Below are 23,583 nucleotides of genomic sequence, written 5' to 3' on the forward strand. Positions count from 1 at the left end.
ACAGCCGCCGCGATACGAGGCGATGGGCGGGGGTCACGTCCTTCCCATAATTACTGGCTGCAGGCTTATGCGCGCATTATGGCGCTGATCCTCAGACGCACGCACAGGCACTATCGTAGCGGGCAGCCGCAGAAGCCAGATGTACTACCGTATGCTGACACAAGAGTCCGTTCAACTGATGCGGAGGTTTGTGTGTACGCAAGCGGGAACCTGTGCCACCCACTGACTTCGCGCCAGCCGCTGCACCCGCCATCATTAGTATTAGCGCTGGCACCAGCCCCGCGCCAGGTGCAGGGGACCCGTCAGACCAGGCTCCCCTGGCCCCGTACGCACCAGTCAGAATGGCGCAGCGCTTTACATACACGCACGCAACACTCTTATAAGTCAGGAGGCGATCACATTGTCACATGACACCCTGAAACGCCCTATTTCACGGAGAGACAAACGCGTCCGGGTTCAGTCTCAATCAGAATAGGGCATATGCAGAGATGCGCAAATTCACATCTGCGCATGCCCTGTACGCACAATTTCCCCTCACTGCTGACATTGACACAGCTGAGCGATTATCAGCCGACTGCGCATGTATCACGGTCGCACGGCGCGCGCACCAAGGTACTTTAGCGATGCCGCTCATAGTGAGGATTTCATCGCACAGTGACTGATAGTCAGGGACCATTCGGGGGCGGTTACGGGTAGGGCAGCAAAAATGCGGGCGTGTCGCAACCGTTTTCAGGGCGTGTTTCAGCCAACAACTGCGATTCCATAGGCAGAAAACATGGCGCCAGTGTCTCAGTCCCAGTGGCCATTCTGCGCAACATAGGGTTACTCAGACGGTCTATTATGGAAGGATCTGCGCCCACCCCCGCGTATTTGTGCGCAATTGCTTGGCTCTGCGAGGCCGCCGGTGGGCGTCTCGGTACATTATCAGGCGGCTGCAGCATTAGCGTATATTTGTACAGCGGCTGCGAACGGGATCAGAACTGTGATTGCCTTGGTGTATGTCCATCATGTATACTCACATTTCACTAATAACCCCCCGTAACACTCACTAACTAATAACCCCCCCGTAACACTCACTAACTAATAACCCCCAGTAACAATCACTAACTAATAACCCCCAGTAACAATCACTCATTAATAACCCCCCGTAACAATCACTCACTAATAACCCCCCCGTAACACTCACTAACTAATAACCCCCCCGTAACACTCACTAACTAATAACACCCCCGTAACACTCACTAACTAATAACCCCCAGTAACACTCACTCACCAATAACCCCCAGTAACACTCACTCACCAATAACCCCCCGTAACACTCACTAACTAATAACCCCCAGTAACAATCACTAACTAATAACCCCCAGTAACACTCACTAACTAATAACACCCCCGTAACACTCACTCCCTAATAACCCCCCGTAACACTCACTCACTAATAACCCCCCGTAACACTCACTAATAACCCCCCGTAACACTCACTAATAACCCCCAGTAACACTCACTAATAACCCCCAGTAACAATCACTCACTAATAACCCCCAGTAACACTCACCAATAACCCCCAGTAACAATCACTAATAACCCCCAGTAACAATCACTCACTAATAACCCCCAGTAACAATCTCACTAATAACCCCCAGTAACAATCACTCACTAATAACCCCCAGTAACAATCACTCACTAATAACCCCCAGTAACATCACTCACTAATAACCCCCAGTAACAATCACTCACTAATAACCCCCAGTAACACTCACTCACTAATAACCCCCAGTAACATCCACTCACTAATAACCCCCAGTAACATCACTCACTAATAACCCCCAGTAACATCACTCACTAATAACCCCCAGTAACAATCACTCACTAATAACCTCCAGTAACATCCACTCACTAATAACCCCCAGTAACATCACTCACTAATAACCCCCAGTAACAATCACTCACTAATAACCTCCAGTAACAATCACTCACTAATAACCTCCAGTAACAATCACTCACTAATAACCCCCAGTAACAATCACTCACTAATAACCCCCAGTAACACTCACTAACTAATAACCCCCAGTAACAGTCACTCCCTAATAACCCCCCATAACACTCACTCACTAATAACCCCCAGTAACAATCACTCACTAATAACCCCCAGTTACAATCACTCACTAATAACCCCCAGTAACACTCACTCACTAATAACCCCCAGTAACATTCACTCACTAATAACCCCCAGTAACATCACTCACTAATAACCCCCAGTAACAATCACTGACTAATAACCCCCCCTAACAATCACTCACTAATAACCCCCAGTAACAATCACTCACTAATAACCTCCAGTAACACTCACTAATAACCCCCAGTAACATCACTCACTAATAACCCCCAGTAACAATCACTCACTAATAACCCCCAGTAACAATCACTCACTAATAACCCCCAGTAACAATCACTCACTAATAACCCCCAGTAACACTCACTCACTAATAACCCCCAGTAACATCACTCACTAATAACCCCCAGTAACATCACTAACTAATAACCCCCAGTAACAATCACTCACTAATAACCTCCAGTAACAATCACTCACCAATAACCCCCAGTAACAATCACTAATAACCCCCAGTAACAATCACTAATAACCCCCAGTAACAATCACTCACTAATAACCCCCAGTAACAATCACTCACTAATAACCCCCAGTAACAATCACTCACTAATAACCCCCAGTAACACTCACTTACTAATAACCCCCAGTAACATCCACTCACTAATAACCCCCAGTAACATCACTCACTAATAACCCCCAGTAACATCACTCACTAATAACCCCCAGTAACAATCACTCACTAATAACCCCCAGTAACATCACTCACTAATAACCCCCAGTAACATCACTCACTAATAACCCCCAGTAACATCACTCACTAATAACCCCCAGTAACAATCACTCACTAATAACCTCCAGTAACACTCACTGATAACCCCCAGTAACATCACTCACTAATAACCCCCAGTAACAATCACTCACTAATAACCCCCAGTAACAATCACTCACTAATAACCCCCAGTAACATCACTCACTAATAACCCCCAGTAACAATCACTCACTAATAACCCCCAGTAACAATCACTAATAACCCCCAGTAACAATCACTCACTAATAACACCCCGTAACACTCACTAACTAATAACCCCCCGTAACACTCACTAATAACCCCCAGTAACACTCACTAATAACCCCCAGTAACAATCACTCACTAATAACCCCCAGTGACACTCACCAATAACCCCCAGTAACAATCACTAATAACCCCCAGTAACAATCACTCACTAATAACCCCCAGTAACAATCACTCACTAATAACCCCCAGTAACAATCACTCACTAATAACCCCCAGTAACAATCACTCACTAATAACCCCCAGTAACACCACTCACTAATAACCCCCAGTAACAATCACTCACTAATAACCCCCAGTAACACTCACTCACTAATAACCCCCAGTAACATCCTCTCACTAATAACCCCCAGTAACATCACTCACTAATAACCCCCAGTAACATCACTCACTAATAACCCCCAGTAACAATCACTCACTAATAACCCCCAGTAACAATCACTCGCTAATAACCCCCAGTAACAATCACTCACTAATAACCCCCCCCGTAACACTCACTAATAACCCCCAGTAACACTCACTAATAACCCCCAGTAACAATCACTCACTAATAACCCCCCCGTAACACTCACTAATAACCCCCCCGTAACACTCACTAATAACCCCCAGTAACAATCACTGACTAATAACCCCCAGGAACAATCACTCACCAATAACCCCCAGGAACAATCACTCACCAATAACCCCCCAGTAACAATCACTCACCAATAACCCCCAGTAACACTCACTCACTAATAACCCCCCGTAACATTCACTCACTAATAACCCCCAGTAACAATCACTCACTAATAACCCCCAGTAACAATCACTCACTAATAACCCCCAGTAACAATCACTGACTAATAACCCCCAGTAACACTCACTAATAACCCCCAGTAACACTCACTAATAACCCCCAGTAACATTCACTCACCAATAACCCCCAGTAACACTCACTCACTAATAACCCCCCGTAACACTCACTCACTAATAACCCCCAGTAACAATCACTCACTAATAACCCCCAGTAACAATCACTCACTAATAACCCCCAGTAACACTCACTAATAACCCCCAGTAACACTCACTAACTAATAACCCCCAGTAACAGTCACTCCCTAATAACCCCCCGTAACACTCACTCACTAATAACCCCCAGTAACAATCACTCACTAATAACCCCCCAGTAACAATCACTATCTGTCTGTCAGTCTCTCTGTCTACACTGTACATTGAATATATCTTACAAACCAGACATACAGTATATTAGTTGTCTGTAATTCCTGTGGCTGATAATACCACAGAGCTTTGTTTACTGCCAGGAATTCCTGATATAAACACTCGTTATGATTATACGGCATATACTGTAACGTTAGTGTCACCACACAGCAATATTCCTGTACAGCCCCACACCGATGTTCCTGTACAGCCCCACACCGATGTTCCTGTACAGCCACACAGCAATGTTCCTGTACAGCCACACAGCAATGTCCCTGCACAGCCCCACACCGATGCTCCTGTACAGCCACACAGCAATGTCCCTGCACAGTTACAGAGAAATGTCTCTGCACAGCCCCACAGCCATGTCCCTGTACAGCCCCACAGCAATGTCCCTGTACAGCCCCACAGCAATGTTCCTGTACAGCCCCACAGCAATGTTCCTGTACAGCCCCACAGCAATGTCCCTGTACAGCCCCACATGTTCCTGTACAGCCCCACATGTTCCTGTACAGCCCCACAGCGAAGTTCCTGTACAGCCCCATAGCAATGTTCCTGTACAGCCCCACAGCCATGTCCCTGTACAGCCCCACAGCCATGTCCCTGTACAGCCCCACAGCAATGTTCCTGTACAGCCCCACAGCAATGTCTCTGTACAGCCCCACATGTTCCTGTACAGCCCCACAGCGAAGTTCCTGTACAGCCCCACAGCAATGATCCTGTACAGCCCCACAGCCATGTCCCTGTACAGCCCCACACCGATGTTCCTGTACAGCCTCACAGCGATGTTCCTGTACAGCCCCACAGCGATGTCCCTGTACAGCCCCACAGCAATGTCCCTGTACAGCCCCACATGTTCCTGTACAGCCCCACATGTTCCTGTACAGCCCCACAGCAAAGTTCCTGTACAGCCCCACACCGATGTTCCTGTACAGCCTCACAGCGATGTTCCTGTACAGCCCCACAGCAATGTCCCTGTACAGCCCCACAGCAATGTCCCTGTACAGCCCCACATGTTCTTGTACAGCCCCACATGTTCCTGTACAGCCCCACAGCAAAGTTCCTGTACAGCCCCACACCGATGTTCCTGTACAGCCTCACAGCGATGTTCCTGTACAGCCCCACAGCAATGTCCCTGTACAGCCCCACAGCAATGTCCCTGTACAGCCCCACAGCAATGTCCCTGTACAGCCCCACAGCAATGTCCCTGTACAGCCCCACAGCAATGTCCCTGTACAGCCCCACAGCAATGTCCCTGTACAGCCCCACAGCAATGTCCCTGTACAGCCCCACAGCAATGTTCCTGTATAGCCCCACAGCAATGTTCCTGTATAGCCCCACAGCAATGTTCCTGTACAGTCCCACAGCAATGTTCCTGTACAGCCCCACATGTTCCTGTACAGCCCCACAGCGAAGTTCCTGTACAGCCCCACAACAATGTTCCTGTACAGTCCCACAGCGATGTTCCTGTACAGCCCCACAGCGAAGTTCCTGTACAGCCCCACAGCGAAGTTCCTGTACAGCCCCACAGCAATGTCCCTGTACAGTCCCACACCGATGTTGCTGTACAGTCCCACAGCGATGTTCCTGTACAGCCACTCAAGATACACTCTCACTTCCATTTGTTCATTATTATAATGGTACCAAATACACCTATAAGCAGCAGTGTCCCTATACTACAGTCACCACCCGTGGCAGAGAAAGGTCCGTGTTCCAACGACCCCACACTGGGCTGGAACCGACTGATTTCCTAATGCTAAAGTGGCTGTCTGACATTTCCCTCCTTTAAAGGTTACGCTCCCTGTTACCTGCTAAGTGTCCCCCATTATCTATAAGTGCCCCCAGTATGTGCTACCATTATCTGCCAAGAACCCCCACCTCCCCGTCATATGTATCTGCTCCCATTATCTGCTAAGTGCCCCCTTATCTGTAAGTCCCCCCAGTTATCTGTATGTGCTCCCATTATCTGCTGTGCCCCCTTATCTGTAAGTGCCCCCAGTTATCTGTATGTGCCCCCAGTTATCTGTATGTGCTCCCATTATGTGCTAAGTGCCTCCATTATCTGCTAGGTGCTCTCAACACCGACCGTCCAGTGGACCGAGGCAGAAAGAGGACTACAATGGATGAGGGATGGCAGTCACTTAGAGACTGTCTCCCCAGTACAGAAAGCTTAGACTGTCTCTCCAGTACAGGCAGCTTAAACTGTCTCTCCCAGTACAGAAGGTATAGACTGTCTTCCCCAGTACAGAAAGTTTAGACTGTCTCTCCCCCAGTACAGAAAGTTTAGACTGTCTCTCCCCCATTACAGAAAGCTTATTCTGTCTCACCCCCAGTACAGAAAGCTTAGGCTGTCTCCCCCAGTACAGAAAGCTTAGGCTGTCTCCCCCAGTACAGAAAGCTTAGGCTGTCTCCCCCAGCACAGAAAGCTTAGGCTGTCTCCCCCAGTACAGAAAGCTTAGGCTGTCTCCCCCAGTACAGAAAGCTTAAAGTGTCTCCTTGTACAGAAGGTGTAGACTGTCTTTCCCGTTACAGGCAGCTTAGACTGTCTCTTCCCAGTACAGAAAGTGGAGGCTGTCTCCCCAGTATATAAAGCTTAGACTGTCCCTGTCTCCCCAGTATAGAAAACGTAGAATGTCTCCCGCAGTACAGGCAGCTTAGACTGTCTCTCCCCAGTACAGAAAGTGGAGACTGTCTCCCCAGTATATAGAGCTTAGACTGTCTCTGTCTCCCCAGTACAGAAAACGTAGACTGTCTCTCCCAGTACAGGCAGCTGAGACTGTCTCTCCCAGTACAGGCAGCTGAGACTGTCTCCCCCGGTACAGAAAGCTTAGGCTGTCTCCCCAGTACAGAAAGCTTAGGCTGTCTCCCCAGTACAGAAAGCTTAGACTGTCTCCCCAGTACAGAAAGCATAGACTGTCTCCTCCAGTACAGAAAGCATAGACTGTCTCTCCCAGTACAGAAAGCTTAGGCTGTCTCTCCCAGTACAGAAAGCTTAGATTGTCTCCTCCAGTACAGAAAGCTTAGATTGTCTCCCGCAGTACAGAAAGCATAGACTGTCTCCACCAGTATAGAAAGCTTAGGCTGTCTCTCCCAGTACAGAAAGCATAGACTGTCTCTCCCAGTACAGAAAAGACTGTCTCCCCCAGTACAGAAAGCTTAGACTGTCTCCCCAGTACAGAAAGCTTAGACTGTCTCCCCCAGTACAGAAAGCTTAGACTGTCTCCCCCAGTACAGAAAGCTTAGACTGTCTCCCCAGTACAGAAAGCTTAGACTGTCTCTCCCAGTACAGAAAGCTTAGACTGTCTCCCCCAGTATAGAAAGCTTAGGCTGTCTCTCCCAGTACAGAAAGCATAGACTGTCTCTCCCAGTACAGAAAGCTTAGACTGCCTCCCCCAGTACAGAAAGCATAGACTGTCTCTCCCAGTACAGAAAGCTTAGACTGTCTCCCCCAGTACAGAAAGCATAGACTGTCTCTCCCAGTACAGAAAGCATAGACTGTCTCTCCCAGTACAGAAAGCTTAGACTGTCTCTCCCATTAGAGGACACTCAGACAGTCTCTTGAAGCTCAGGGGGCTCAGACTGTCTAGACAATGAATGAACTAATATGGGTGAGGGGTGGGAAATGCAATAAAATCTCATTTCTAGAGGAAGTTACCCCTCTCACTGCCAGCAGGGTCTTGGAAGTAAAGCGGTTAATGCTGCACATTCAGGACCTCATTCAGAGTCGGTCGTTGCGGCCGCATGGTCGTACTGGAAAAGGGGACGGATATGCAAATGATGCACTCGCATGTTGCGTCCCTAAGGTCGGATCGTTAGCTGGCCGACCAAGGGGAGGATGCGGTCAGATCCCTAAAAAAACGCCCCCATCTCGTACGCATTACACGTCATCTCAGTCCATATAAGGATTAATCGCGAGCATCGGAAACCATCGGAACTGGTCGTAGAGCTTAAGGTTGACCATACCCTCTCTTAAGCTCTACGATCATGTCAGTGTAAAATCCTCCCATGTCACGTGTGCTATGACACTACTTTGTTAATTATGCACTCCCATAATCCGTATGCACTCCCATAAAACGCTGTTCGCATAATGAGGCACGCCTGCGTTCGGATCTCTACTCCCCCGTTTTCAAGCACCTTCCCCTGTTACCACCCACAAACGCCTCATTCTGTCACTCAAACTACCGACCTGGCTGTGTTCAAGGAGAGAGAAATTTCTGATCGTAGCCGCTAGTTTGCGCACGCGCATTGCGAACTTTACACATGCGCAGTTTAGCGAACATCGGTGGCGTACGACCGTGCGGCCGCAACAACCGACTCTGAATGAGGTCCTCAGTCCCCTGCGGTCCTGTATCATTGTTACCAAATATACTAACCTGACGTGGGACATAAGTGCAGCCCCCATCCACGTGGGGTACACACCGCAGCTACACTAGTACAATACAGGGGGCCCCCTCCTATACATGCTTATTATATACACCTCTCCCAGCAGTGCCTCGTGTGAGTAGGACATATTATGTCACGTAGCGGCAGAATTGCTGATGAGAACTAAAAGTGCTTCTTACTGTTGGCAAAAATGTACTTTTATACTATTAGAATAGCTGCTGAATCTGTCCCCTCCCATAGGCTGCCACGTCTCCAGCAACATATAAAGTGGTAGATAACTAACTGGAAAGGGCGGTTAATGGTCTGACCAACTTGTGTCTCCCCAGGTGATGTGAAACTACAAGTCCCAGCACACCCTTTCAGATATCAGCTATCTGGCAGAGCATGCTGGGGCTTGTAGTTCACAACACCTGGAGAGCCCCATGTTATTGACCGATCATCATCCCTGTGCAACCTCTACGCACTGAGCCCCGGAGAGGCGATGGCTGCGGGGAAATCCGGGGGTTCTACGTGTTGGGGTTCCAGGGAAAAGTAGCCCTAGGTTGGCGTTGCCCATCCCGTCCCTAGTACGGCATATAGTGTAACATACAGGAAGTTGCTGATTGGCTGCGGAGTTGGGAGCAGCCGGTACTGCGTCTGGGTTAAGTCAGGCGCTGGCGGGGTCTCCTCCGTCACACACCGGGGTATATACTATAATCACAATGTCCTGTGTGTCTGTGAGAGCCCTGGGTAACCTCAGCTGGGGTCTGGCGATGTCACTGCCCCTGTGTAATGTCAGAGACCTGTGTCAGCCATTATCTGGCAGCAATTACAGACTGCGCCATCCCCGACACGTAAATACACGTATTCATAAGGAGAAGTGCCTACGCCGTGTTTATGGTATATCCGTATATTTATACAGTGCGCAATGTAATCAGGAGACCCCCCCACTGCTTACGTACATCCTTGTGTATCAGGTGACCCTGCACACATATGACACATGTTACACGTCTGCTGTATGTCTGGGCAGTAAAAGTCTCAGGCACGGGAAGTCATGGCAGCCTAGTTAGGTAACATCTGGTAACGCCACAGACGTCAGATATTATGATAGGCGGCCTAAGGTGAGAGGCCTAGAATCTGATTGGTTCACTTTAGAATGTCGGATAAATCTCCCCCTTACAGTGAATAAACCTGTATTGTCCTGTGAGGCCCATTTATCTATAACTGCATTTACAATGGGATCTGGGTGCGATATCAGGGCCCATGATGACATTGCAGTATGTGATCATGGCCCCAGCATGTATGAGATAGCACATACAGGGGTCTATTTACTAAGCAGTGTTAGGAGACAGAGTGAAAAGTGATAAGGTACCAGTCAATCAGCTCCTAACTGTCATTTTTCAAACACAGCCTGTGAGATGGCAGTTAGGAGCTGATTGGCTGGTACCTTATCACTTTTCACTCTGTCTCCTAATACTGCTTAGTAATTAGACCCCACAGGGCACAACGGAGCCTGTCCCTGCGATGCACTCAGAGTCAAGAGACCGTCTCTTCACACCCGTGCCGGTCTCCTGCGCATGCGCGGCGGCCATTGCTGGGGAGGGTTCCGGAGGCTGCTGTTGGAAATGGGGGGGCCGCAGCAGAAATCGGAGATATCCCTCCATTATATACATTATATATATATATACTGGATACTAAATATTTGCAGGTATCCCCCGAAAACACCAGGTTAAATATTCTGCAAACACCTGATGGTAAATAGGCCCCTGTGTGTGTTATATGCTGATATTCCGGCCCTTACACTCCCTGCTAGAGGCACAGCCAGGTCCCTATTACACAGCGTGCAGGAAATGTCTGGGTTACACTGTGCTGATTGCTGAGAGGCTTCCTGCCATTACACACATTACATTCCTGCTCTCCAACATTTGCTCCTAGTTAAAATGCCTCAACAGACCCTGATTAACCCCTTCCCTCCCCGGCAGGGACACGTTACTCGGCCCCTCCAGCCCATCTCATGAACGCTACATCCTCCATCATTAATATTCTGGAGGGATCAGTAACTCTGGGACCTAATTGTCTAAATGTGAAAGTTCTAAGTAACAATTTCCGTTACCTACAAGAACTACGCACAAAGCAGGGACAGGGGCGAAGACAGGGACAGGGGCAATAACAGAGGCGAAGACAGGGACAGGGGCGAGGACAGGGACAGCGGCAAGGACAGGGGCGAGCACAGGGACAGGGGCAATAACAGGGGCGAAGACAGGGACAGGGGCGAGGACAGGTGGAGAAGACATGGACAAGGGCGAGGACAGAGACAGGGGCGAGGACAGGGACAGTGGCAATAACAGGGGCGAAGACAGGGACAGGGACGAGGACAGGGGCGAGGACAGGGGAGAAGACAGGGACAGCGGCGAGAACAGGGGAGAAGACAGGGGCAGGGACGAGGACAGGGACATGGGAGAAGACAGGGGAGAAGACAGGGACAGGGCGAGGACAGGGGCGAAGACAGGGGCGAAGACAGGGACAAGAACAGGGGCGAAGACAGGGAACAGGGGCGAAGACAGGGACAGGGGCGAAGACAGGGACAGGGGCGAAGACAGGGACAGGGGCGAGGACAGGGACAGGGGCGAGGACAGGGTAGATGACAGGGACAGGGGCAATGACAGGGGCGAGGACAGGGGAGAAGACAAGGACAAGGGCGAGTACAGGGAACAGGGGCAAAGGCAGGGACAGGGGCAATGACAGGGACAGGGGCGAGGACAGGGACAGGGGCGAGGGCAAGGATAGGGGCGAGGGCAAGGACAGGGGCGAGGACAAGGACAGGGGCGAGGACAAGGACAGGGGCGAGGACAGATACAGGGGGGAGGACAGGGACAGGGGCGAGGACAGGCACAGTAGCGAGGACAGGCACAGTAGCGAGGACAGGCACAGGGGCAAGGACAGGCACAGGGGCAAGGACAAGGACAGGGGCGAGGACAGGGACAGTGGCGAGGACAGGGACAGGGGCGAGGACAGGGACAGGGGCAGGGACAGGCACAGGGGCGAGGACACGGACAGTGGCGAGGACAGGGACAGGGGCGAGGACAGGGGCGAGGACAGGGACAGGGGCGAGGACAGAGACAGGGGCAAGGACAGGGACAGGGGCAAGGACAGGGACAGGGGCAAGGACAGGCACAGGGGCGAGGACAGGCACAGGGGCGAGGACAGGCACAGGGGCGAGGACAGGCACAGGGGCGAGGACATGGATGCTTTTCTCAGTTTAGGAACTTTTACACAAGATTTCGTAACTTTCAGCTGTATAAACAATAACATCCTGACAATAAGCTACATGTACGTTTATCTCTGTGGTTCCCTCAGCTATAAGATGTACGTGAGTAAGAAAGAGAATGTCAGCATCCCATCATCCTCGCAGCTGCATAGGGTACGTAGACGGGATGTAGTCATAAGGACAACATTCATAGTGTCGCACCCAGAAACCGCGCTGGACTCGCTGCAGCCGTTGGGAGCATGTGAAGTCCCCGCTAGGGCACCAGGGACGATAGGTTGACATGCTAACATGTCGACGTGTAATCACTGTCTACATAATGAATGTCGACTTGATCAACACCGATATTATGACTGTCGACATACAACACCATACTCAAATTCACACCATACCCAAATAGACACCTAATCTTTCTCAGGAGCGGTTTCTGGTCATTGATACAATGAAAGTCTGTAATAAGAAAACAATATATCATGGCGACCCTACAAGGTTTAGCTAGACAATGGTCTGTGAGCGAGGACTCTCACAGATAGGAGTACTCCTGTTTTACAGCAGGACAGTGATATATATCACTGTACAGTCATTATAGAGGAGGAGGAGAGGTGTCACCACCCCCAAGTAGCTCATCAGTGGGTTCCGTCCCACAGTTCCCAGCACAGGGAAGGGTGAGTCTGGGGGTGTAGTGTTGCGAACTGGCAGGGGGTGTCTCATCACCCCTATAGGGACAGAGCTGGATCATATACAAACATTACACATTTTATTTCCACCTTAAATTCAATTACAGATCCTGCTCTTGTATCCAGTGTAACACTGCCTGTGACACCCCAGGGTGCTCCCTGCTTGTGTCTCTGTAGGGCCCCAGGGTGCTCCCTGCTTGTGTCTCTGTAGGGCCCCAGGGTGCTCCCTGCCTGTGTCTCTGTAGGGCCCCAGGGTGCTCCCTGCTGGTGTATCTGTAGGGCCCCAGGGTGCACCCTGCCTGTGTATCTGTAGGGCCCCAGGGTGCTCCCTGCTTGTGTCTCTGTAGGGCCCCAGGGTGCTCCCTGCCTGTGTCTCTGTAGGGCCCCAGGGTGCTCCCTGCTGGTGTATCTGTAGGGCCCCTGGGTGCTCCCTGCTGGTGTATCTGTAGGGCCCCTGGGTGCTCCCTGCTTGTGTCTCTGTAGGGCCCCAGGGTGCTCCCTGCCGGTGTATCTGTAGGGCCCCAGGGTGCTCCCTGCCTGTGTATCTGTAGGGCCCCAGGGTGCTCCCTGCTTGTGTCACTGTAGGGCCCCAGGGTGCTCCCTGCCAGTGTCTCTGTAGGGCCCCAGGGTGCTCCCTGCTGGTGTATCTGTAGGGCCCCTGGGTGCTCCCTGCTGGTGTATCTGTAGGGCCCCTGGGTGCTCCCTGCTTGTGTCTCTGTAGGGCCCCAGGGTGCTCCCTGCCGGTGTATCTGTAGGGCCCCAGGGTGCTCCCTGCCTGTGTATCTGTAGGGCCCCAGGGTGCTCCCTGCCTGTGTATCTGTAGGGCCCCAGGGTGCTCCCTGCTTGTGTCTCTGTAGGGCCCCAGGGTGCTCCCTGCCAGTGTCTCTGTAGGGCCCCAGGGTGCTCCCTGCTGGTGTATCTGTAGGGCCCCTGGGTGCTCCCTGCTGGTGTATCTGTAGGGCCCCTGGGTGCTCCCTGCTTGTGTCTCTGTAGGGCCCCAGGGTGCTCCCTGCCTGTGTCTCTGTAGGGCCCCAGGGTGCTCCCTGCCTGTGTCTCTGTAGGGCCCCAGGGTGCTCCCTGCCTGTGTCTCTGTAGGGCCCTTGCTGTGACTTAGTAGGACAGGGTTACACATGAGAGACTGAGCCTCCTGCGGTTATTCCTGTGTTGCTGGGGCAGATAATAGCAGGAATGGGGACCTGTCCCTACACGTTCAGTATAAAGAGAATTCTGTTCCTCCAGCTGCCCGATCTCCCACATCTGCCATCATGTACTCTGCCGGCCAGGAGAGTAAAAGACACAGCAATTTATGCCAGTCTGTGACCCCCAGCATCTCCTGCAAGCCTGTGACCCCCCTGTATCTCCTGCCAGCCTGCGATCCCCCTGTATCTCCTGCCAGTCTGTGACCCCCAGCATCTCCTGCAAGCCTGTGACCCCCCTGTATCTCCTGCCAGCCTGCGATCCCCCTGTATCTCCTGCCAGCCTGTGACCCCCCTGTATCTCCTGCCAGCCTGTGACCCCCCTGTATCTCCTGCCAGCCTGTGACCCCCTGTATCTCCTGCCAGCCTGTGACCTCCCAGCATCTCCTGCCAGCCTGTGACCTCCCAGCATCTCCTGCCAGCCTGTGACCCCCCTGTATCTCCTGCCAGCCTGTGATCCCCCTGTATCTCCTGCCAGCCTGTGACCCCCCTGTATCTCCTGCCAGCCTGTGACCTCCCAGCATCTCCTGCCAGCCTGTGACCTCCCAGCATCTCCTGCCAGCCTGCGATCCCCCTGTATCTCCTGCCAGCCTGTGACCCTGCTGTATCTCCTGCCAGCCTGTGACCCTGCTGTATCTCCTGCCAGCCTGTGACCCCCTGTATCTCCTGCCAGCCTGTGACCCCCCTGTATCTCCTGCCAGCCTGTGACCCCCTGTATCTCCTGCCAGCCTGTGACCTCCCAGCATCTCCTGCCAGCCTGTGACCCCCCTGTATCTCCTGCCAGCCTGTGACCCCCCTGTATCTCCTGCCAGCCTGTGACCCCCCTGTATCTCCTGCCAGCCTGTGACCCCCCTGTATCTCCTGCCAGCCTGTGACCTCCCAGCATCTCCTGCCAGCCTGTGACCCCCCTGTATCTCCTGCCAGCCTGTGACCCCCCTGTATCTCCTGCCAGCCTGTGACCCCCTGTATGCCTTGCAGAAGTCTGGGTATACAGGCTAGCACTCATTATACAGGGGAATGTCTGTACACTGATGATATGACGGCTGGAGACTGTGACTGAGTACACTGCGGGCGCTGCCTAATCTCTGTAGCCAAAACATGAATTCAGCTGGGCCGGGTGGGGCGGAGAGGCCGAATGAGGGGTATCAGCGCCAGCAATGTAATAAGCGTTCTCTGTACTGGTGTCTGTGTATTAGGAGATTACATGTCTGTGTATTAGGGGATGACATGTATTTATGTGTTTTAGGAGATTACATGTATAACTGTGTATTAGGAGGAGAGGAGATATCTGTGTATTAGGAGGAGGGGAGATATCTGTGTATTAGGAGGAGGGGAGATATCTGTGTATTAGGAGGAGGGGTGATATCTGTGTATTAGGAGGAGGGGAGATATCTGTGTATTAGGAGGAGGGGAGATATCTGTGTATTAGGAGATTACATGTCTGTGTATTAGGAGATGACATGTATAACTGTGTATTAGGAGGAGGGGAGATATCTGTGTATTAGGAGGAGGGGAGATATCTGTGTATTAGGAGGAGGGGTGATATCTGTGTATTAGGAGGAGGGGAGATATCTGTGTATTAGGAGGAGGGGAGATATCTGTGTATTAGGAGATGACATGTATAACTGTGTATTAGGAGGAGAGGAGATATCTGTGTATTAGGAGGAGGGGAGATATCTGTGTATTAGGAGGAGGGGAGATATCTGTGTATTAGGAGGAGGGGTGATATCTGTGTATTAGGAGGAGGGGAGATATCTGTGTATTAGGAGGAGGGGAGATATCTGTGTATTAGGAGATTACATGTCTGTGTATTAGGAGATGACATGTATAACTGTGTATTAGGAGGAGGGGAGATATCTGTTTATTAGGAGGGGGCTATCTGTAGTAGTAGGAGGGGATATATCTGTGTATTAGGAGGAGGGGTGATATCTGTGTATTGGGAGGAGGGGAGATATCTCTGTATTAGGAGGAGGGGTGATATCTCTGTATTAGGAGGAGGGGAGATATCTGTGTATTGGGAGGGGAGATATCTCTGTATTAGGAGGAGGGGTGATATCTCTGTATTAGGAGGAGGGGAGATATCTGTGTATTGGGAGGAGGGGAGATATCTCTGTATTAGGAGGAGGGAGCTATCTCTGTATTAGGAGGAGGGGAGAGGTTTGCTGTATGTTGTAGATAGATGGACGTCTTCCATTTCTGTTTCAAATCATTTCCGCATTGTTAGACTCAGATAAATCACAATATGTCTCTTGCTGATTAGAAACAATTAGAAGCAATTAGCAGCACAACTCTGGATGTCTGGGCGCACAAAACAGGAGAAATCAATAGAAGACTATCAGTACACAGACAGATATATAAGCCCTAATGTTATAGAGCCCTTCATCAGGATCATGTGTGTGGATGGGGGGGGGGGGGGGGGGGGGTCATAAAAAGATGACTTTATATTGTATACCACCCCTGACTGTCCCACATTCATCCGTCCCACCGTACGTGGGCTGTAAGGCGATCACCCGGATTCTGCAGAACCTCACACGCCGGGGAGCTCACTACGTGTGCATAGAGCGGGCAGACAGTAGGGATCAGTGATCCCTGTGGGGACAGCTCTCTCTCTGTGTACACAGGCACTCACAGAGAACGCTGCCTGTAACACTAGCTCTGCAGATTGCACCACACGCACAGAAAGTGCCCAGAGAGAGCGCTCAGCACAGGGACCCATGTACCAGCAATGTGTGAGCACGTAACGCTGCCCAGCACCTCGCCAGCGTGTCAGAGACCCCTACAATGGCAGCTGTCACTATACCGCACCAGGACGTCGCTGGCCCCTGCTATTTATATCTTACCCCCCCGGGGACAATGGAGGTTTCCTATGGTACATGCTGTGCTGCTTCCTGTTTGCTATGTATTATAACTTTATAAAGAACAATAAACCCAATGAGAAGATGAGGATGTGGCCGGAGCTACCGCCCAGGGTGGGAACGTCAATGTTAGCCTGCGCTACGTGGAAAGACGTCGGCTGATGATAAGATTCTCCCATGAGGTCATGTATAGGGTTTAGTGATGTCACTGCGAGTGGCTCACGCGCAGACCGGCCAACAAAACAAAGAAAATGTCTTTGACAATAAACTGACAACATTTCGCAAAGTAGCAGCTGTGAGAGTGGGAACACAGGGCCTGATTCAGAGCCGGACGCTATATGCGGACGGTCGTTCCAAAAAAGGGGCCGGCTATTTAAATTGAGCGCTTGCTCATTGCGGTTTGTTGACGCCTCTATGTCTGAGCGAGCGAGCGAAAAATGCGCTCGCTATTTTGTAAAGACGCCCCTTTACCGTTCGCATCACACGTCATCTCCGGTATTTGATTAATCGGGTACATCGAAAGGCATCTGAACTGCTCGCAGTGCTTGTGGTAGCATTTTCCTACCGCTATCACTGCGAGCAGTTCAGGCTAAAAGACAACCAAGTGACGTGGCCGATGACGCTGCTTTGTTAATTATGCACACCCTTAAAATGCCCGTTTTGACCATTTGGCACGCCTGCGTTCGGATCTCCACTCCCCGTTTTCAAGCACTTTCCCCTGTTACCACCCACAAACGCCTCATTCTGTCACTCAAATTAGCAGCCCCTCGCTGTTTTGCGAGCGCACGATTTCCGACCGCAATGACTGGTTTGCGCATGCGCATTACGACCCATACGCATGCGCAGTTGTGCGAACATCGCTCAGAGCGAACGAGCGGCCGCTTACGAGCGGCCACTCATTCGAATCAGGCCCAGTGTGCTCCGCCGGGTTCAGACAGAATGCAAATCCCGCTGCGGCTACGATTCCGCATGCAGCGGGTGTGACAAAATACGCAAATGTCGCAGTCGGTCGCACATCTGTAGCACCATCAGACTCCGGAGCTTTAGCCACTGTGTACAAATCTGCATTAGCTGGTGGTGACACAACCCCGAAAACAGTCGCAATAGACCCGCGTTTTAGTCGCCACTTCCCTGTTACCTCCCCAAAACGGTCACTGTCTGTCAATCACCTCTGAATCAGCCCCATAGAGTGGACAGTCCGCTAACAGGGAACTACGGGTCAGATGGTCTTTATATGACTGTCAGACCTGCGGTTCTAAGTATCGGTCCCGCGTATATCATGAGCAGAGTACAGGCGGGGGCCACACACTCACGGCGAGTACAGAGGACACGTCCAGCAGACACGGCACATTACAACAATCATCCCACAACAGCTGTGTTTGTGGGGAGGGGGTTCCAGCTCCTCACACCTGGACCATCCTGGTATTTCACACAATTACATACACCCTGGGGTGTTTGCTGTGTAAACAGGTGTGATGTCTTGTAAACCCCCACCAAGGGCCAGCTCATATATTACACACCCAGCTGGCAGCTAAGCGGTTAACACATGTGTACAGAAGATGTAATACCCAGTCCCCGAGCATGACTCCACATCTGGCCTGCGGCGATAAACCGCGCCCTCTCGGGATCCCCCATCCCATCTGCGCTGAGGGCTGGGCAGAGACTGAGTCATTGGGAATGAGGGTTTAATAAGTCATACGCGGTCTTGTGGGGGTACCGCACCCACCTATCAGGGACTGAGGGTGTAATATCTCATACAGGGTCTGGTGGGGGTACCGCACCCACATATCAGGGACTGAGGGTGTAATATCTCATACGGGGTCTGGTGGGGGTACCGCACCCACATATCAGGGACTAAGGGTGTAATATCTCATACGGGGTCTTGTGGGGGTACCGCACCCACCTATCAGGGACTGAGGGTGTAATATCTCATACGGGGTCTGGTGGGGGTACCGCACCCACAGATCAGGGACTGAGGGTGTAATATCTCATACAGGGTCTGGTGGGGGTACCGCACCCACCTATCAGGGACTGAGGGTGTAATATCTCATACGGGGTCTGGTGGGGGTACCGCACCCACATATCAGGGACTGAGGGTGGAATATCTCATACGGGGTCTGGTGGGGGTACTGCACCCACATATCAGGGACTGAGGGTGTAATATCTCATACGGGGTCTGGTGGGGGTACTGCACCCACATATCAGGGACTGAGGGTGTAATATCTCATACGGGGTCTGGTGGGGGTACTGCACTCATACGGGGTCTGGTGGGGGTACTGAGGGTGTAATATCTCATACGGGGTCTGGTGGGAGTACCGCACCCACATATCAGGGACTGAGGGTGTAAAATCTTATACGGGGTCTGGTGGGGGTACTGCACTCATACGGGGTCTGGTGGGGGTACTGAGGGTGTAATATCTCATACGGGGTCTGGTGGGGGTACCGCACCCACATATCAGGGACTGAGGGTGTAAAATCTTATACGGGGTCTGGTGGGGGTACTGCACTCACAGATCAGGGACTGAGGGTGTAATATCTCATATGGGGTCTGGTGGGGGTACCGCACCCGTATTTTAGGGACAATAATCTATGTTGGACACCTGACTGCCCAGAAGAGCTTACAATCATGTTATATATGGACAGAGAGACTGTTTGCTGTAATGTGGTGAGTACTCAGTGAGCAGGAGATAGGGAGGACCGTGAAGCACTCTGCCGGTTACACGATCTGTTTCCTATATAGACATATGTCCAGCAGCTTACAGAGCCTCCCCAGAGTTACATTACCAGGACCACAAATCTTATTTACAGACACAGCGCGTTCACTTCCATTAACCCTTACTGCGCTGGCCTCCAACACACGTCTCATCATAAGACAGAAGCGAGGAGTCTAACAATGACCTGATGTCCCAGCGCAGATTCCTGGTGATACAAGGCGGCAATATGGGGCATTACGTGCAAGAGGCTGCCCGCAGTGACTGCATACACATTATTCAGTATATGGCCTTCTGTACTGCCGCCTACAATAGCTGTGACCATGACTAACACATCATGCATTGCCTGCAGAGCTTGCAATCAAATTAAGGAGACTTTAATCTTATACTATTTGCAGTCTGTACATTATAAGAGTGAAAACAATAATAGTTTATGCTTCTTCTCCATGGTATAAAGGCCCTGATCAGTCTGGGGCATGTAATGGGGACTATTTGTACAGTAATCCAGACTCACAGCCTGAAAGGGCTGATATATATGTTTCCGCACACAGACAGACTGACCACCTCCGGCATCGCCACTCTCTGCCACAACCCCAGACGCCAATGTGATGATTTGGGGGATCCTTATGACTCCCTAAGGGCAATAATAAGGGTACAATTCACTTCCCAAAAGTGCATAAAGAGTATTGTGTCTCGCCCCGTCCCTTGGGGCGAGACACAATGAGCGAATGTGAATCTAAACTACAGGGATCACTCCAATGACTATAACATTTATGTACAGGTACTGTATCTGAGCGTGTGAGCTATATATCTGACATGTGCCCAGGCCTGACACACGGGTACACACAGATAAATCAGTAACTATAAACCCATCTTCCTGCCCATCGCATTTAACCCTTGGCCCGCCAGCCAGGAGGGAACGCTCCCATACCTTATTTTCTGGGCCTAGAAACTCTCACTTCTCCTGATCAGTAACATTACTACGTGGTCTGCAGCGTAATGTACAAAGGCTCACAGCTGTGCCAGCAATTTACACAATATCCCAAGCGTATCCCCCCCCCCCCGTCCCACCCATCGTCTGTAATGCAAACCTTACACACAACACAACAATCGCACAAGGGTCACTGCGCCTGGCAGTCACACACCATGTAGTATAATATACCACCCTGGGGCATTTATACTAAGTCAGAGCCCAGAACAAGTTCTGGCGGTAACACAGGAAGAGGGACAACCCCAAAAGATCCCAGATTTAGCTCTTGGAAGTATGAAAGTATATAACCCTAGTGATGTTCCTTCATCCTGCACTGATATATATATATATATATATATACATACATACACACACATCTATATATATTTATTTTTTCTTTTCTACAAAGAAAGTGTTAATAAAGAATTACTGTTATATACAGATGTCAGTGTCATATTGCCATGGCTGGACCCCACCCTCACCCCCCCTAAGTACACTCCACCATGTACTGTGCAGGAGGAGGGGTGCAGTTATGCCCCGGACCCCGGGTGGCAGCAGCAGCACCTCAGGGTGCCCATGATAACCCTTTCAGAGCCGGGGGTAAGTGAGCCCATGCAGGGGGGCACAGGAATGCGGGGTGGGTACATACCAGAGCCTGGGAGCAGGACAGGGCCAGGGCCAGCAGCAGGGGAACCGTCCTCAGGAGCTGGGAACACAGACAGGAGGTTAGTGGGGGGCACTGGGCAGGGGGGCAGGGAAGGCTGGGGATGGGGGTCGGTCTCACCATGGTGGCTGTGGGCAGATGGTGCAGACAGGTCCGGGCTCTGCTCTCTGCTTCTACCGCGGAGGGTATTGTCCTGTGCAGGCTGTGGTGCTGAGACTGTATCCCAAATCCTGGCCCTCCTCCTCCTCCTCCTCCTGCTGCTGCTGCTGTATCCCTCCCTCCCCGTGTCCTCCTCCCCTCCCCTCCTATTCTATCCGCCCCCCACCCACTCTCCAGCAGCAATCCCCCTCCTCCTCCTGTCTGCCCATCTCTTCTATGTCATCTGCTTCTCACCCCATCACCCTCATATAGTCTCCCTGTCACCCTCATATAGTCACCCCATCACCCTCATATAGTCATCCTGTCACCCTCATATAGTCACCCCATCACCCTCATAGTCATCCTGTCACCCTCATAAAGTCTCCCTGTCACCCCTTCACCCTCATATACTCTCTCTGTCACCCCATCACCCTCATATAGTCTCCCTGTCACCCCATCACCTTCATATAGTCATCCTGTCACCCTCATATAGTCATCCTGTCACCCCATCACCCTCATATAGTCTCCCTGTCACCCCATCACCCTCATATAGTCTCCCTGTCACCCCATCACCCTCATATAGTCATCCTGTCACCCCATCACCCTCATATAGTCATCCTGTCACCCTCATATAGTCATCCTGTCACCCCATCACCCTCATATAGTCTCCCTGTCACCCCATCACCCTCATATAGTCTCCCTATCACCCAATCACCCTCATATAGTCTCCCTGTCACCCTCATATAGTCACCCCATCACCCTCATATAGTCTCCCTTTCACCCTCATATGATCACCCCATCACCCTCATATAGTCTCCCTGTCACCCTCATAGTCACCCCATCACCCTCATATAGTCATCCCATCACCCTCATATAGTCTTTCTGTCACCCCATCACCCTCATATAGTCTCCCTGTCACCCCATCACCCTCATATAGTCTCCCTGTCACCCTCATATAGTCACCCCATCACCCTCATATAGTCTCCCTGTCACCCTCATATAGTCATCCTGTCACCCTCATATAGTCTCCCTGTCACCCTCATATAGTCTCCCTGTCACCCTCATATAGTCATCCTGTCACCCTCATATAGTCTCCCTGTCACCCTCATATAGTCACCCCATCACCCTCATATAGTCATCCTGTCACCCTCATATAGTCACCCCATCACCCTCATAGTCATCCTGTCACCCTCATATAGTCACCCCATCACCCTCATATAGTGTCCCTGTCACCCTCATATAGTCACCCCATCACCCTCATAGCCATCCTGTCACCCTCATATAGTCACCCCATCACCCTCATATACTCTCTCTGTCACCCCATCACCCTCATATAGTCTCTCTGTCACCCTCATATAGTCTCCCTGTCACCCCTTCACCCTCATATAGTCTCCCTGTCACCCTCATATAGTCATCCTGTCACCCTCATATAGTAATCCTGTCACCCTCATATAGTCTCCCTGTCACCCTCATATAGTCACCCCATCACCCTCATATAGTCATCCTGTCACCCTCATATAGTCACCCCATCACCCTCATAGTCATCCTGTCACCCTCATATAGTCACCCCATCACCCTCATATAGTGTCCCTGTCACCCTCATATACTCTCTCTGTCACCCCATCACCCTCATATAGTCTCCCTGTCACCCCATCACACTCATATAGTCTCCCTGTCACCCCATCACCCTCATATAGTCATCCTGTCACCCTCATATAGTCATCCTGTCACCCCATCACCCTCATATAGTCTCTCTATCACCCAATCACCCTCATATAGTCTCCCTGTCACCCTCATATAGTCACCCCATCACCCTCATATAGTCTCCCTCTCACCCTCATATAATCACCCCATCACCCTCATATAGTCACCCCATAACCCTCATATAGTCTCCCTGTCACCCTCATAGTCACCCCATCACCCTCATATAGTCATCCCATCACCCTCATATAGTCTCTCTGTCACCCCATCACCCTCATATAGTCTCCCTGTCACCCCATCACCCTCATATAGTCTCCCTGTCACCCCATCACCCTCATATAGTCTCTCTGTCACCCTCATATAGTCTCCCTGTCACCCTCATATAGTCTCTCTGTCACCCCATCACCCTCATATAGTCTCCCTGTCACCCCAACACCCTCATATAGTCTCCCTGTCACCCCATCACCCTCATATAGACTCCCTGTCTCCCTGTCACCCTCATATAGTCTCTCTGTCACCCCATCACCCTCATATAGTCTCCCTGTCACCCCAACACCCTCATATAGTCTCCCTGTCACCCCATCACCCTCATATAGTCTCCCTGTCACCCCATCACCCTCATATAGTCTCCCTGTCTCCCTGTCACCCTCATATAGTCTCCCTGT

General features: G+C 51.2%; 1 protein-coding gene across 1 annotated transcript in view; it reads right to left on the reverse strand.

The window, feature by feature from the left end:
* The window catches only part of FSTL1 (follistatin like 1), an 85,306-nt gene extending 63,957 nt beyond the window's left edge, over positions 1-21,349 (reverse strand). Inside the window, exons 1-2 of the mRNA XM_088455889.1 lie at positions 21,200-21,349; positions 21,065-21,121 (exon numbers count right to left, since the gene is read on the reverse strand). Of these exons, the coding sequence (XP_088312015.1) occupies positions 21,065-21,121; positions 21,200-21,202 (60 nt within the window). The 5' untranslated portion in view covers positions 21,203-21,349. The remainder of the gene's footprint in view (positions 1-21,064; positions 21,122-21,199) is intronic.
* Between the last annotated feature and the right edge of the window lie 2,234 nt (positions 21,350-23,583).

Source organism: Taudactylus pleione, unplaced genomic scaffold (assembly GCF_031769625.1).
Source record: "Taudactylus pleione unplaced genomic scaffold, aTauple2 ptg000677l, whole genome shotgun sequence".
Classification (NCBI taxonomy): domain Eukaryota; kingdom Metazoa; phylum Chordata; class Amphibia; order Anura; family Myobatrachidae; genus Taudactylus; species Taudactylus pleione.